We start from the raw sequence: 13,305 nt of genomic DNA, 5'->3' as shown, positions 1-13,305 counted from the left end.
GTTGAGGGACCCTCCAGGAGAGATTTGATAACACGTGGAGGGGCAGAGAGGAAAAGTAAGTCCCATTGCACTAGTAGAACTTTGCTTGTGCAATGCTGAAATTACATCCCAACATCTCGTTAATAATATGCGTTTCTTTACCAGACTGCCATAACTGCAACCAAAGCAATCACAGTTATCTGGAAGATCCTGGAGCTGGACCATGACTGGTTTTTCTCTGGAGAACACATCTGAGGAAGAAGGAAGGAAGGAGCATGGGCTTAATCCATAATGCCTGTGTAGAGCAGGCAGTGTGCATCATCAGAATATTTTTGTATGAGTACAGCTCAGAATCAACACTGAAAACTATTTCACCCCTGTTAAAGTTCCTTTGGGACCTCTAGGCAGAAGATCCCACAAGCACTTCCCCCTGGGAATAAAAATGCAAGGGGTTGGACCCAGGGTTAAGGCAGAGTCAACCCACTGAAATCAATGGGCCACAAGTCTAATTTCAGTGGATTTCAGTGGAACCAACTCTTGACCCAAGCCGGGGCGGGGGGGAATTGAATAACAAACAAACCCTTTCCTTACATCCAAAATCAGCTGCCTGAGACAACCAATTGCTGAGTTGAGGTGTCTGCAAAAAAAGTTGCTCTTTTTTTGGGGGGGAGAATTGTCCTAGCCCCCACAGCATGCAGTTTAGCTCACTTGCTTTATCAACCTGCAATGCATTCTTTTATACATCTGTTCAGAAGTAAGCTGCAGTTTCAAGGTTCCAGGACTGTAGCCCCAGATTAGGTATATTGCCCTACCTAGAAGAGCCAGGATTTGACTTTCCCGTGGTTGTTCCTACCTGGAAGCAAGGAGATTTCCAACTGTGCCCCCCCCCCTTCCTTTTTAAGAGATTATAACCAATTCAACAGGTTTTCTGTTTAAATGGACAGTCTTTTTATCTACACAATTACGCAATCTATGTTCTTACTTTCACTCACCTTTATGGGAGCTGATTTTCTTGGTGGTAAACGAGGAGTAGCTTGGCTAAAAATCCTGGAATACATATTTTTTAAAAATGCTTTACTTTGTGAATTCATCGCAGCAAGTGATAAAAGAAGAATATTGGAAGGGAAAATCGGCATGGAGGTGAAGCCTGATGTTAGCTTCCTCAGATGAATGCCATCAAAGATCGTTTTTCATGTTGAAAACCCCAGTAGACCTGAAGGAGCGTCTCCACCCCCATCATTCAACCCAGACACTGAGGTCCAGCACCGAGGGCCTTCTGAGGGTTCCCTCATGGCGAGAAGAGAGGTTACAGGGAACCAGGCAGAGGGCCTTCTCGGTAGTGGTGCCCACCCTGTGGAATGCCCTCCCATCAGATGTCAAGGAAACAAACAACTATCTGACTTTTAGAGGACATCTGAAGGCAGCCCTGTTTAGGGACGTTTTTAATGTTTGATGTTTTATTCTGTTTTTAATATTCTGTTAGGTGGGGAAACCCCCAATAATATTCAGAGTGGCTGGGGAAACCCAGCCAGATGGGCGGGGTAAGCTCCCATAGACATTTGGAGTGCATTCCATTTGCCTGAAAATAGTATGTGGCTAGAAACAGTTTTGCCAAAACGATGGACTCTTCAGAAATCATGAGTATCAAAGTGCAAATCTGACCATGGCGATAGCTATGGGTGAGTACTAATCCCTGACGCTCACTGCTGCAAAAGGGTAAGATGCTGCAGAGGTGTCCACTGGACACCAACACTGATGATATGGCAGAGTGCCTGCTGCCGCCAGTGGGTAGTCACTGTAGCTCTCAAAAATGGGGCTGATTGGGCTCAAGCAAGGCTGATAAGGAACCAAAGCCCCAGTCTATTTCCTGTGCCAGGCTGGCATTGCATACCTCTCCAGCCTCAGTTGGGATTGCTCCCTCAACCGCCTTACTTTTTTTGTTTGTTTAAGTGCTCTGAAAAAAGTTGCAGTCTAAATAAGAAAACACAAAAATGTTCCTGACGTATCCAGAACTTGCCATCCTATGAATTCAACTCTACCTTTAGATATACAGGTTATGTGTGACATGTTAAGGAAGCTGGTGAATTTGGCTGTGTGCCCTGAGGAGAAATGCAGATATTGTACCTTCTTGTATTCTTTTCACTGGGTGTCGTTGACTTCAAGCTGTTTATCTGTTTCAGTCTAGCTAGTTTTTTATTCCACGCTTCTAACTCTTCTATCCGGACTTCAAGGTTGTTTGTTAATTTGCAAAGCTGCTTCACTGCGCCCACATTCTCCATGAAAATTTGATCCTTGAAAGAAACACAGAGAGACAATCCCATCAATAAATAAGATGTGGAAAAAGGAGTTACCTTAGCTGAGCATCCTAGATGGCTTCCTGAAGGTATTATTTCTGCTTTTTTAAACCACAAAACTCACTCCCCTTCCATTATATCATGACTAATGGTGTGCCAAAGTTTCCCCATATCTTTTATCTTTTTTTTTTGCTCTGAAAATGTGACAGAAAAACGGAAACTTCTTTTGCAGGGGAAGAAAACTTTTGAGAATTTGGAGAGCAGAGTTTGGCACAACACTAACCAAATCACAATTTGCTTTTAAGACTCTTGTCGGTTTCAAAAGCCCTTCACCATACATCAGAGGAGATTGCTGTTCAGGAAACACAAGCATGAGCTTCACAGTCCTTTGGATGCTACCCTTGGCATGTGATTTCTCAGTTCTACCCTAAAGTAGAACTGCATGCAACACCAACACCTTTATTCAAAATAAAAAGACCACAAAAATCCCCTCACAACCCCCAAACTGCTGGATCAGTTACGTATGTAAAATAATAAAAATAATAAATCATGTGCCATCTGCACTCAATTGCCGGTGAGCACTTGTGCAGGAAAGGCAGTGACTAACAAGAGGACATCATGCAGTACCACGCTAAAACATTTGTTTTGAATTAATGTTGTGCCTAAACACTAAATAGATCGTGACAGGCATTCGAGGTTTCTGAATCTTTTCCTCTACAAACTGTTTCCCATGGACAGATTCAGAACTCCCTGTCACACAGTACGTTCTGTGCAGATCAGATGGTGCAAACAGACTCAGCTGAACCATTTATCTTGCAACTCCAACACAACTTCCCCAGGGAGAAAAAGACAGATGGAAGAAGAGAGTCCCCTTATGCTATTTCTGAACTGGGAGCTTGGGAAGTATTTTTTTTTTCTAAGCGAGATGACAGACACTGAATCAGCTAACACCAGGTCCTCTTTATGGGCCTTCTATGAGGTGTCCTTGTTTCTTATGTATGAACCGGTCAATTTATATAAACCAGAGAAAGAACTGAGGGAATATGGTTTGAATTTGAATGCATGAAGAAGTGGCCATGCGGCTACATGGCAGAACATGTTCCAAACATGTTCCAGAGTGCACCAGAGTGAGATAGAAAGGAGGGGAGCGAGGGATGGGTAAATCTGCTATTTCTACTCTGTGACACTTTCTCGTGAATTCACCTGAAACTCCATTCTGTCTCATTTCCATGTTGATCTGGTTTTTTTTTAATGTGCTTATTGATTTTATTGCATTTATATCCCATCTCTCTTCCAAGGAGAGGTCCCCTCCTCCCCATTTTATTTTTTATTTTATCCCCACAAAACCCTGTGGGGTGGGTTAGGTTGTGAGAGCATGACTGGAGCCCAAGACCACATGGCAAACTTCATAAGTGGCCCAACACACTGCGCTACTATATCACTCTGGCTCTTCCATACGCATCTAAAGTTGTAGATGTTTCTCTGAAAATAAGCACTTGAGAAATCTTTCAATACATCTCTTGAGCTGAGAACTGTCTTGGAATATTTAGGAAGTGCACCAAATCATTGGCCTTCCAATCTATGCATTTGCCTGGCTGGGGTGAGGTCACTAACCATAGGCACCCCTTTGGCTTGCAGCTGATAACAACGTGTGTCTCCTGGAGGTCCTCTCCACCATGAGCACCTTCCATGGTACAAAGCCTGGGCTGATGCCTCCACTACATCATATATGGGTTGGTGAGTGGGGTTCTCCTCCACAGCTCACCTCATCTTCACAGTCCTTAAAGCCTTGTACTTTCTGTGTGCATACATTCTCAGAGTAGTCACAGGTAGGCTAATTTCTGGAGGAACGAGCTCAGAGCGCCTGTTCCTCCTAACCCCGCAACAGCTGAAACGGGTTCAGGGGTAGCATACCAGGTACTTGGGATCAGCAGCAGCAAGTGTGTCTCTCTCTGGTGTGGTGTATAGTGCAGTCCTAAGCACTTAGCACTTGCTGTGCACATGGAAGGGCCCTGGACCAATCTTTGATGGCCATATCAGAATTCACAAAGACTGGATTACTCAAGCTTCTCTAGAAGGAGCCACATCATCGGCTCAAGCCACATCGTTCCTCTTCACAAATGCAACCACAGGAGTGTGAAAGCAGCTCACACATGACTTAAGAATGCTCCCTCAGGATCCTGGCTTTCTTCCTAGATGTTTGCAGGGTTGTGATGCCTCAGGCAAACTGCCCTTTCATTCCCGTTTGTCTTACTCATCACACAAATAAACACATTTCTGTACGGAAGTGCAGCCATGCCTATGGTTGAGGGAAGTTGTCTATGCAAGGCCCCCAGGATGATCTACTATTTATATCGCTGCATTTCGGCAAACTGCTTTCCCACACTATAACGTGCAAATTGAAAACTGCCATTGTACTGCTGCATATGGTATGTAGCATAAACAAAACCAACACAGTTGGGTAAGCCCACACAGAGACAAGACGTTCCACAATTGGTTTGCTGAAGGGTATCTTCAAAACACTCATGGTCTTGAAGCCATTACATCGATGACATGGTCCTCTTGTCATCTGATGCCTTCCCAACCGGTCATGCCCAGATCTCCACAAAAGTCTAGTTTGTATGAGGGAGATATGAGGGAGAGGGAGATAGACTGGAGTTTTATTAAGTCACAAGAGTGCCAGAGCTTGCAGCCATTTAAGTGAAACTGTGCAAGTTCAAAGTGAAATCCACAAGAGGGGAAGGGCCTGCTAAAACAAAAAGTCACAGTGTAGATCATTCCTCTTCTTTTGTACATCCCCCAGCCTGCTGATGCCTGCTCTTTTGTGGGGGTGGATAGTGCTCTTTCGGCATCATAAGGACTGGCACTCAGATAAATTACATCACTATTAGTATGGGGTACCCAATGTAATGCCCTGTTGTTGGACTACAACTCCCATCATCCCTAATTGATGACTGAGCCTGATTGAGGCTGATGGAAGCTGGAGTCCAGAATCTGAAGGGCACCCCATTGGCAGCCCTGGGTATATAGTATTAATATTTTCAGAAACAATCAAATCCAGCACATTTTTTTCTGAACAGATGCAAGTATGGTTAACCTATTCCCCTTTGTGAAAACGCTCATCTCCCATCAGGACCCAGGTGATAAGAAAAATACAGGTCTACTTTATCTTGAGCAGCCAGAACAAGGTATCCGAAAGATCCAAATGATGAGGCCTAGCATTTCATTCAAGTTTGCCCTTGGTCCCATTTCATGCCAATGGTGCAGGATTGAGAGTCTTGGAAGTTTATTCAGCTGGGAACGTTGCCATAACACTAGTTGGCCAAAGGGAGATCCAAATGAAAGAAAGAAATACGGTAGCTTGTTATTACTACTTTATTTATTTCCAATGTCTTTTCTGCTTTTCCTCGAGGAAGCGCAAAGTGGTGTACATGAATCTCTCTTTCTCCACCCCCATTTTATCTTCACCACAATCCTTTGAGGCAGACCAAGTCAAGAGAGAGTGGCTGGCCTATGGTCTTCTTGTGCACTACATGGCCGAGTTGGGATTTGACCCTGGGTCTCCCCAGTTCAACATTCTGAAGTTGCCCTCTCCCTTTCCCCGCTTGGATGGGACAACTGTTTCTAATCACTGCTGTATTAAAACACAGTACCATCAAAGAATATACTATTACTTCTCTTGAAGGTGAATCTCAAAAATGATGTGACTAATCATGAACACTAATTACAGTGAACTTGCAACTTCTGGTTTTCAAAGCAAGATGGTTTACGGCACTGTAGGAAAACAGAATTACCTTATCAACCATGAGGAAATGATCCACTTTTTCTCCATTTTCACATGTTAAGTCTCCAGTGTCTCTCACGGCTCTTGGCAGAAGTTCCTGAACTTCCTGGGCAATTACTCCTGCTCACAAAAAAATAAGAGGAAGAGGTGCAATCGAAAGCAGAACATTTCTCACGGGGGGGTTCCTTCTGTAAGCACTCCTTGTTGCTTTACCTACAAGCTAGAAGTTTTATTTTATTCTTAAGCACTGTAAACATTAATAAACAATGGATTACTGACTGCTATGAAAGAGGCTATGGAAAACAGGGAGGACCTCCCTCCGAACATGGATTATTGATTTGAATCCCGAACAGAAGCATTTCACACTTCAATATTTTGTTGCAGATTCCACTTGTCTAGGTGCAATTGCCTGTATGTAATCCCTGATATAACCCAGGGGACTGTTCCTCCCAGTTCAGACCCTTGACCCACCTGCACATTTTGTACCTTATTATTTACTGGAATACAGAGGCACCCCAATTTTGGAGCACCCTCTCTAAAGAGGCTGACCAGGTACCTACTATGAGGTGTTTCCTGTGCTAGGCAACCCCCTTTTTATTTCCCCCAACTTTCCAGACACTTTTCTGAGCTTGCGGCCTTGTGTAAAGGTTTGCTGTTGTGTTCGCATTTGCATTTTAGGTGTTTCGTTCTTTTGCCCATTGCCCTGGGGATGTGATTGAAGGGCAGTCTAAAAAAACACAATACAATGCAATTGATACATTCATTAATTAGATGGCTGCGTTACGCTTGACTGCCAAGGCAAACATTGCAACATTATAAAGGAAGATGATGCTGGGGTGTATTCAAGATTATTATGCCTGAGGACCTGAAAACAACAGATGATCTGATGGCATACCTGTTTCGTGGATCTGGTTAATCCCCATAACGGATGCAAACTCGGGCTTGTAGTCGTATTCAACCAGCCGCATCTGCGCTATTCTTCTCAGCTGCTCATGCGTATCAACCTAATTGACCAAAGACAAGGCTTAGCGTGTTAAAATATTTAACGCAGTCAAGTCATGTCAAAGGGCTTTCATGTGCACGTGCTTTTGATGTCTGAGGTGGCCGCAGTTAATATGCCTAGATGTCATTAAGCAGCTTTAATGCCCCCATATTCCAATTCGTATTTTGAGGCAAAGGGAGAGGCACTGCTATTTATCTAGAAAAAGAGGTGCAGGAACTCACCACGAACACCTCCCTCGTTCTCTTATAATGGCAATGGTGCCCATCTGAGAGTGGGGGGGGGGAGCCCTAGGAAGAGGGTTTCCACAAGGTGGGATACTCCATTTTTGCCAATTTCAGCTTACCTACTGAAATAATCTGTGCCATATCCCACACCATCCCTGATGGTTCCTCAACTCTCAGCAGTAGCTTTTGGGGGATCACAGGGGGCTGAAACTGATAGGGCAGGTTGGTGAAAATTTGGTACAAGTACGGAAGTGCTTTCCACTAGTGCAAAACCACCAATGGATGCAACCCAGATACAGTTGTACTGTACCTTGGTTCTCAAACGCCTTGTGACTCAAACGTTTTGGCTCCCAAATGCTGCAAACCCGGAAGTGAGTGTTCTGGTTTGTGAACGTTTTTTGGAAGCCAAACGTCTGACGTGGCTTCCGATTGAGTGCAGGAAGCTCCTGCAGCCCATCGGAAGTCGCGCCTTGGTTTTCTAACGTTTTCAGAAGTCGAATGGACTTCTGGAATGGATACCATTCGAGAACCAAGGTACGACTGTACAGACTTCAAAACGTAGTCAGGCTATGTTCCTTTAAAAATACATGTGAGAGAACTATATGTTTTAAATGACTGGTGTGGATGTGACCACAAAGAAGGACGACAGAGACATTCTTTAAATATAAATTAGTGAATTTTTTACTTTTTGTTAAGTGGCACTTCCTGTTAAAAGGCCCAAGATGGGGAAAGATGGTAGAGCATCTGTCTTGCATGCAGAAGCTCCCAAGTTCAATGACCAGCATCTCCAGGTGGGTTGGGGCAGATTCCTGCCTTAAACCCTGGAGAGTCGCTGCCAGTCAGTGTAGACAATATTGAGTAAGATGGATCAGTAGTCTTGCTCCGTATAAGGCAGCTTCTTATGTTCCTCAGTTCCCACTTGATGGAAATGATGGGGGCAACCCCTTCCTCATATAACTGCTGCCAGCCTGAGTTGGCAATACTGGCCTAGATAGAAAAAATACTTTTATGCTGTATAAGACACCTTCATGGATCAATGCCTTGTCGTGGCGAAGGGGCTTGAATAACTCAGAGAAGCTATGAGCTATGCCATGCAGGGCCACCCAAGATGGACAGGTCATAGTGGAGAGTTTTGTTTTTTTTAAAAAAAGATTTTTATTGATTTTCAAACAAGACAGACACAAACAAAACATATAATATAACACTATCCCTTCGTTTTCCCTCCACACACCGGTCCACTTCTGCCACCAGTGGAACCCGTGTGCTTTAAGAATCAAAGGGGTCCAGTTGTGAATTGAGTTCTGCTTCCCCCCTCCCTCCTCCCCCCATATCCCCCCCCCCTGCCACTGAGAGAACAGGGAGGAAGGAGTTGTGGGGAACTGCATCCCCCAACTCTTTCATAGTCATATTTACAAACCTACAACACATAAGAAAAAGGAAAAAACATAGAAAAAAAGGAAAAAAAACAAAAGGAAAATTGGGAAAAGTTAAAACTTCCCAGTTCTTATTATTTTAACATCTTAATTGCGACTCCCTCGATAGTCTTCCTCATGGTTTTCCTGACAAATTCTAATTACTTGTGGCGAATTTTCCAACTCAGTTTCAAATCTTAATCTTGTAATATTAACTCAATCCTCCTCCTTTTTCATGCTGCCCTTCCACAGGTCCCCTCCTGCCACAAGAGGAACCTCCAGGGCAGAGCACTTCCAAGGTTCCATTTCCTCCTCACCCATCTGAGCACCCCCTGCCACTGAGTGCCTCAGAGTAAGGAGAGGGGGGTAGGCAGCTTTCTGCCTAAACACCTCACTTAACTTACAATAATTTACAGTAACTTAAAAATTCTTTCCCAAACCATTCTTATACTCCCTTAAGGAAACATAACTTTTTTTCCCTTTCTTTTTTACATTCCATCTCCTCTCCCTAAGTCTTTTCCCCCCAATTGGTTCAGCATTTCCATTGTCATGCCAAGATTTCGAAAACCGTCTTTCAGAAACCAAAACAATACCTTTTAACTAGAGTTTTTACCCCACACCCATTCTTTCCCAGATCCATCTCCAGACCTTTGCCCCCCCCTGCCCCTGTCCTTCCCATCCCTCAAAAACACCACTCCACATTTTAACCCCTCCAGGATCTTCAATTCCATTAGTCTTTAAATCCCTTTGTCTCTCATCTTCTTGTTCTGCTTGTTTTTCTTCCTTTTGGAAATCATATTTTGCTTCATCCCAAACAAATTTGTCATAGTCCAAGTCCTCTTCAGTACTTTCATCCAGTTGTTTCTCCTCACACACAGTCTCAGTATCAGCAGTCTCCAAATTTAGATTATCCTCTAAGTCCTGGACTTGGACTTCAATCTCGACTGGTGGTAAGTTGGGATGTTGCCGTTCCTTATAAAAGTCTTCCCATGACAGCAAGTAGTTCAGCACAGTCTCCTGGAAGGCTCGAGAAAGCTTTGTTTTCATACCTCTCGTAACCGCAGATAAACAGGGGGTAGGGAACAATGGGTACTGGAAAATTCCTTTCTCAGACGATCGACTCCATTTTGGCTGTTCTTTTCCTTAGTTCTTAACTCAGTCCCAAATCCGTTCTTACTTCCAATTTAAATAGTTCTATCACGTTTTCAAACAAATTTTTCTGTTCACAGCAGTACAATCAATCCACCCGATCTTTTGACAGTTTGACAGCTTTTGACAGCTGTCAAAACGCTCTTCCCCTTAATGCCGCTGTACCTCAAGGGGTGCCGGACTCAGGGGCTGAGATGGTTCCAAAAAAGTCTTTTTTCCCTCTCGGGTCCACAATTTCAAGTTCTTTCGTTGTTCGGCTTAGGTTTTTTTTTCCCAAACGCCTCCCAGTTTCCCATTAGGAAGAGACCGACTTCCGTTTCTTTAAAGTCTCTCCTATTTTTCCAATCGGCAAATTTAGGATCCAGATCAAAGTTCCACTTACTTCTTTAGGAGTCTTTAGTTCAAATCGGAAGAATCCGCCGCTTGCCGGGTCAGGACTCGGAGCTTCGCTTCCCGGAGGTAAGATGTGGCCCAAAATGGCTCCCGCGGTTCAACCCCGCCGGCTCACGATCGCTCTATTGAGCTCTCGGGCGGCGGGGGATCCGCCAAACGGAGCAGCCGCTGGACGCCTGAGTCATCGGAACTCTCGATCCGATGCTTTTACGGGGAGTCCGCTCGCTCTGCGGACTTCCCCCCCCTCCGAGAAGCCAGGGACTTCGGCACGCGAAGTCCCTGCGTCCTTCTCACCGCCGCGACGAACCGGAAGCCCATAGTGGAGAGTTTTGACTAAACATGATCCACCTGGAGAAGGAACTGGCAAGCCACTCCAGTATCCCTGCCAAGAAAACTCCATGGACAAAGACAACAGGCATATAAAAGTTATGACGCTGGAAGATGAGCCCCTCAGGTCGGAAGGCGTCCAACATGCTACTGAGGAAGAGCGGAGGACAAGTACAAGTAGATTCAGAGCTGATGAAGCGGCTGGGCCAAAGCCGAAAGGACACTCAGTTGCGGATATGCCTGGAAGCGAAAGGAAAGTCCGATGCTGTAAAGAAAAATATTGCATAGGAACCTGGAATGTAAGAACCATGAGTGGAGGTAAGCTGGATGTGGTCAAAAATGAGATGACAAGAATAAATATCGACATCCTGGGCATCAGTGAACTAAAATGGAAGGGAATGGGCGAATTCAGTTCGGGTGACTATCATATCTACTACTGTGGGCAAGAATCCTGTAGCAGAAATGGAGTGGCCCTCATAGTCAACAAAAGAGTGGCAAAAGCTGTAATGGGATGCAATCTCAAAAATGACAGAATGATCTCGATACGAATCCAAGGCAGACCTTTTAACATCACAGTAATCCAAGTTTATGCACCAACTACCGGTGCTGAAGAAAGTGAAATTGACCAATTCTATGAAGACCTACAACAACTTCTAGAAATGACACCAAAGAAGGATGTTCTTCTCATTACAGGGGATTGGAATGCTAAAGTAGGGAATCAAGAGATAAAAGGAACAACTGGCAAGTTTGGCCTTGGAGTTCAAAATGAAGCAGGGCAAAGGCTAATAGAGTTCTGTCAAGAGAACAAGCTGGTCATCACAAACACTCTCTTCCAACAACACAAGAGACGACTCTACACATGGATATCACCAAATGGGCAGCATCGAAATCAGATTGATTATATTCTCTGCAGCCAAAGATGGAGAAGCTCTATACAGTCAGCAAAAACAAGACCTGGAGCTGACTGTAACTCAGATCATCAGCTTCTTATAGCAAAATTCCAGCTTAAACTGAAGAAAGTAGGAAAAACCACTGGGCCAGTAAGATACAATCTGAATCAAATCCCTTATGAATACACAGTGGAAGTGAGGAACAGGTTTAAGGATTTAGATTTGGTGGACAGAGTGCCTGAAGAACTATGGATGGAGGCTCGTAACATTATACAGGAGGCAGCAACGAAAACCATCCCAAGGAAAAGGAAATGCAAGAAAGCAAAATGGCTATCCAACGAGGCCTTACAAATAGCGGAGGAGAGGAGGCAAGCAAAATGCAAGGGAGATAGGGAAAGATACAGGAAACTGAATGCAGATTTCCAAAAAACAGCAAGGAGAGACAAGAGGGTCTTCTTAAATGAGCAATGCAAAGAAATAGAGGAAAACAATAGAATGGGGAAAACCAGAGATCTGTTCAAGAAAATTGGAGATATGAAAGGAACATTTCGTACAAAGATTACCATAATCAAGGACAAAAGTGGTAAGGACCTAACAGAAGCAGAAGACATCAAGAAGAGGTGGCAAGAATACACAGAGGAATTATACCAGAAAGATATGGAGGTCTCATACACCCCAGGTAGTGTGGTTGCTGACCTTGAGCCAGACATCTTGGAGAATGAAGTCAAATGGGCCTTAGAAAGCACTGCTAATAACAAGGCCAGTGGAAGTGATGATATTCCAGCCGAACTATTTAAAATTTTAAAAGATGATGCTGTTAAGGTGCTACACCCAATATGCCAGCAAGTTTGGAAAACTCAGCAATGGCCAGAGGATTGGAGAAGATCAGTCTACATCCCAATTCCAAAGAAGGGCAGTGCCAAAGAATGCTCCAACTACCGCACAATTGCGCTCATTTCACACGCTAGCAAGGTTATGCTTAAAATTCTACAAGGCAGGCTTAAGCAGTATGTGGATCGAGAACTCCCAGAAGTGCAAGCTGGATTTCGAAAGGGCAGAGGAACCAGAGACCAAATAGCAAACATGCGCTGGATTATGGAGAAAGCTAGAGAGTTCCAGAAAAACGTCTACTTCTGCTTCATTGACTATGCAAAAGCCTTTGACTGTGTTGACCACAGCAAACTATGGCAAGTTCTTAAAGAAATGGGAGTGCCTGATCACCTCATCTGTCTCCTGAGAAATCTCTATGTGGGACAAGAAGCTACAGTTAGAACTGGATATGGAACAACTGATTGGTTCAAAATTGGGAAAGGAGTACGACAAGGTTGTATATTGTCTCCCTGCTTATTTAACTTATATGCAGAATTCATCATGCGAAAGGCTGGACTAGATGAATCCCAAGCCGGAATTAAGATTGCCGGAAGAAATATCAACAACCTCAGATATGCAGATGACACAACCTTGATGGCAGAAAGCGAGGAGGAATTAAGGAACCTTTTAATGAGGGTGAAGGAGGAGAGCGCAAAATATGGTCTGAAGCTCAACATCAAAAAAACCAAGATCATGGCCACTGGTCCCATCACCTCCTGGCAAATAGAAGGGAAAGAAATGGAGGCAGTGAGAGATTTTACTTTCTTGGGCTCCTTGATCACTGCAGATGGTGACAGCAGTCACGAAATTAAAAGACGCCTGCTTCTTGGGAGAAAAGCAATGACAAACCTAGACAGCATCTTAAAAAGCAGAGACATCACTTTGCCGACAAAGGTCCGTATAGTTAAAGCTATGGTTTTCCCAGTAGTGATGTATGGAAGTGAGAGCTGGACCATAAAGAAGGCTGATCGCCGAAGAAT

The 13,305-nt window shown here is 44.1% G+C and overlaps 1 protein-coding gene across 4 annotated transcripts in view; it reads right to left on the bottom strand.

The window, feature by feature from the left end:
• The window catches only part of MYRFL (myelin regulatory factor like), a 42,295-nt gene that overhangs the window by 12,164 nt on the left and 16,826 nt on the right, over window positions 1-13,305 (bottom strand). For all 4 annotated transcript variants that reach the window (XM_060279661.1, XM_060279660.1, XM_060279663.1 and 1 more), the window contains exons 12-16: window positions 6,953-7,061; window positions 6,068-6,177; window positions 2,104-2,270; window positions 972-1,026; window positions 142-230 (exon numbers count right to left, since the gene is read on the bottom strand). In XM_060279661.1, the coding sequence (XP_060135644.1) occupies window positions 142-230; window positions 972-1,026; window positions 2,104-2,270; window positions 6,068-6,177; window positions 6,953-7,061 (530 nt within the window). The remainder of the gene's footprint in view (window positions 1-141; window positions 231-971; window positions 1,027-2,103; window positions 2,271-6,067; window positions 6,178-6,952; window positions 7,062-13,305) is intronic.

Source organism: Zootoca vivipara, chromosome 10, assembly GCF_963506605.1.
Source record: "Zootoca vivipara chromosome 10, rZooViv1.1, whole genome shotgun sequence".
NCBI classification, from domain to species: Eukaryota; Metazoa; Chordata; class Lepidosauria; order Squamata; family Lacertidae; genus Zootoca; species Zootoca vivipara.
Note: the sequence above shows the minus strand (reverse complement) of the source record. Positions and strands in the feature narration are given on the sequence as shown.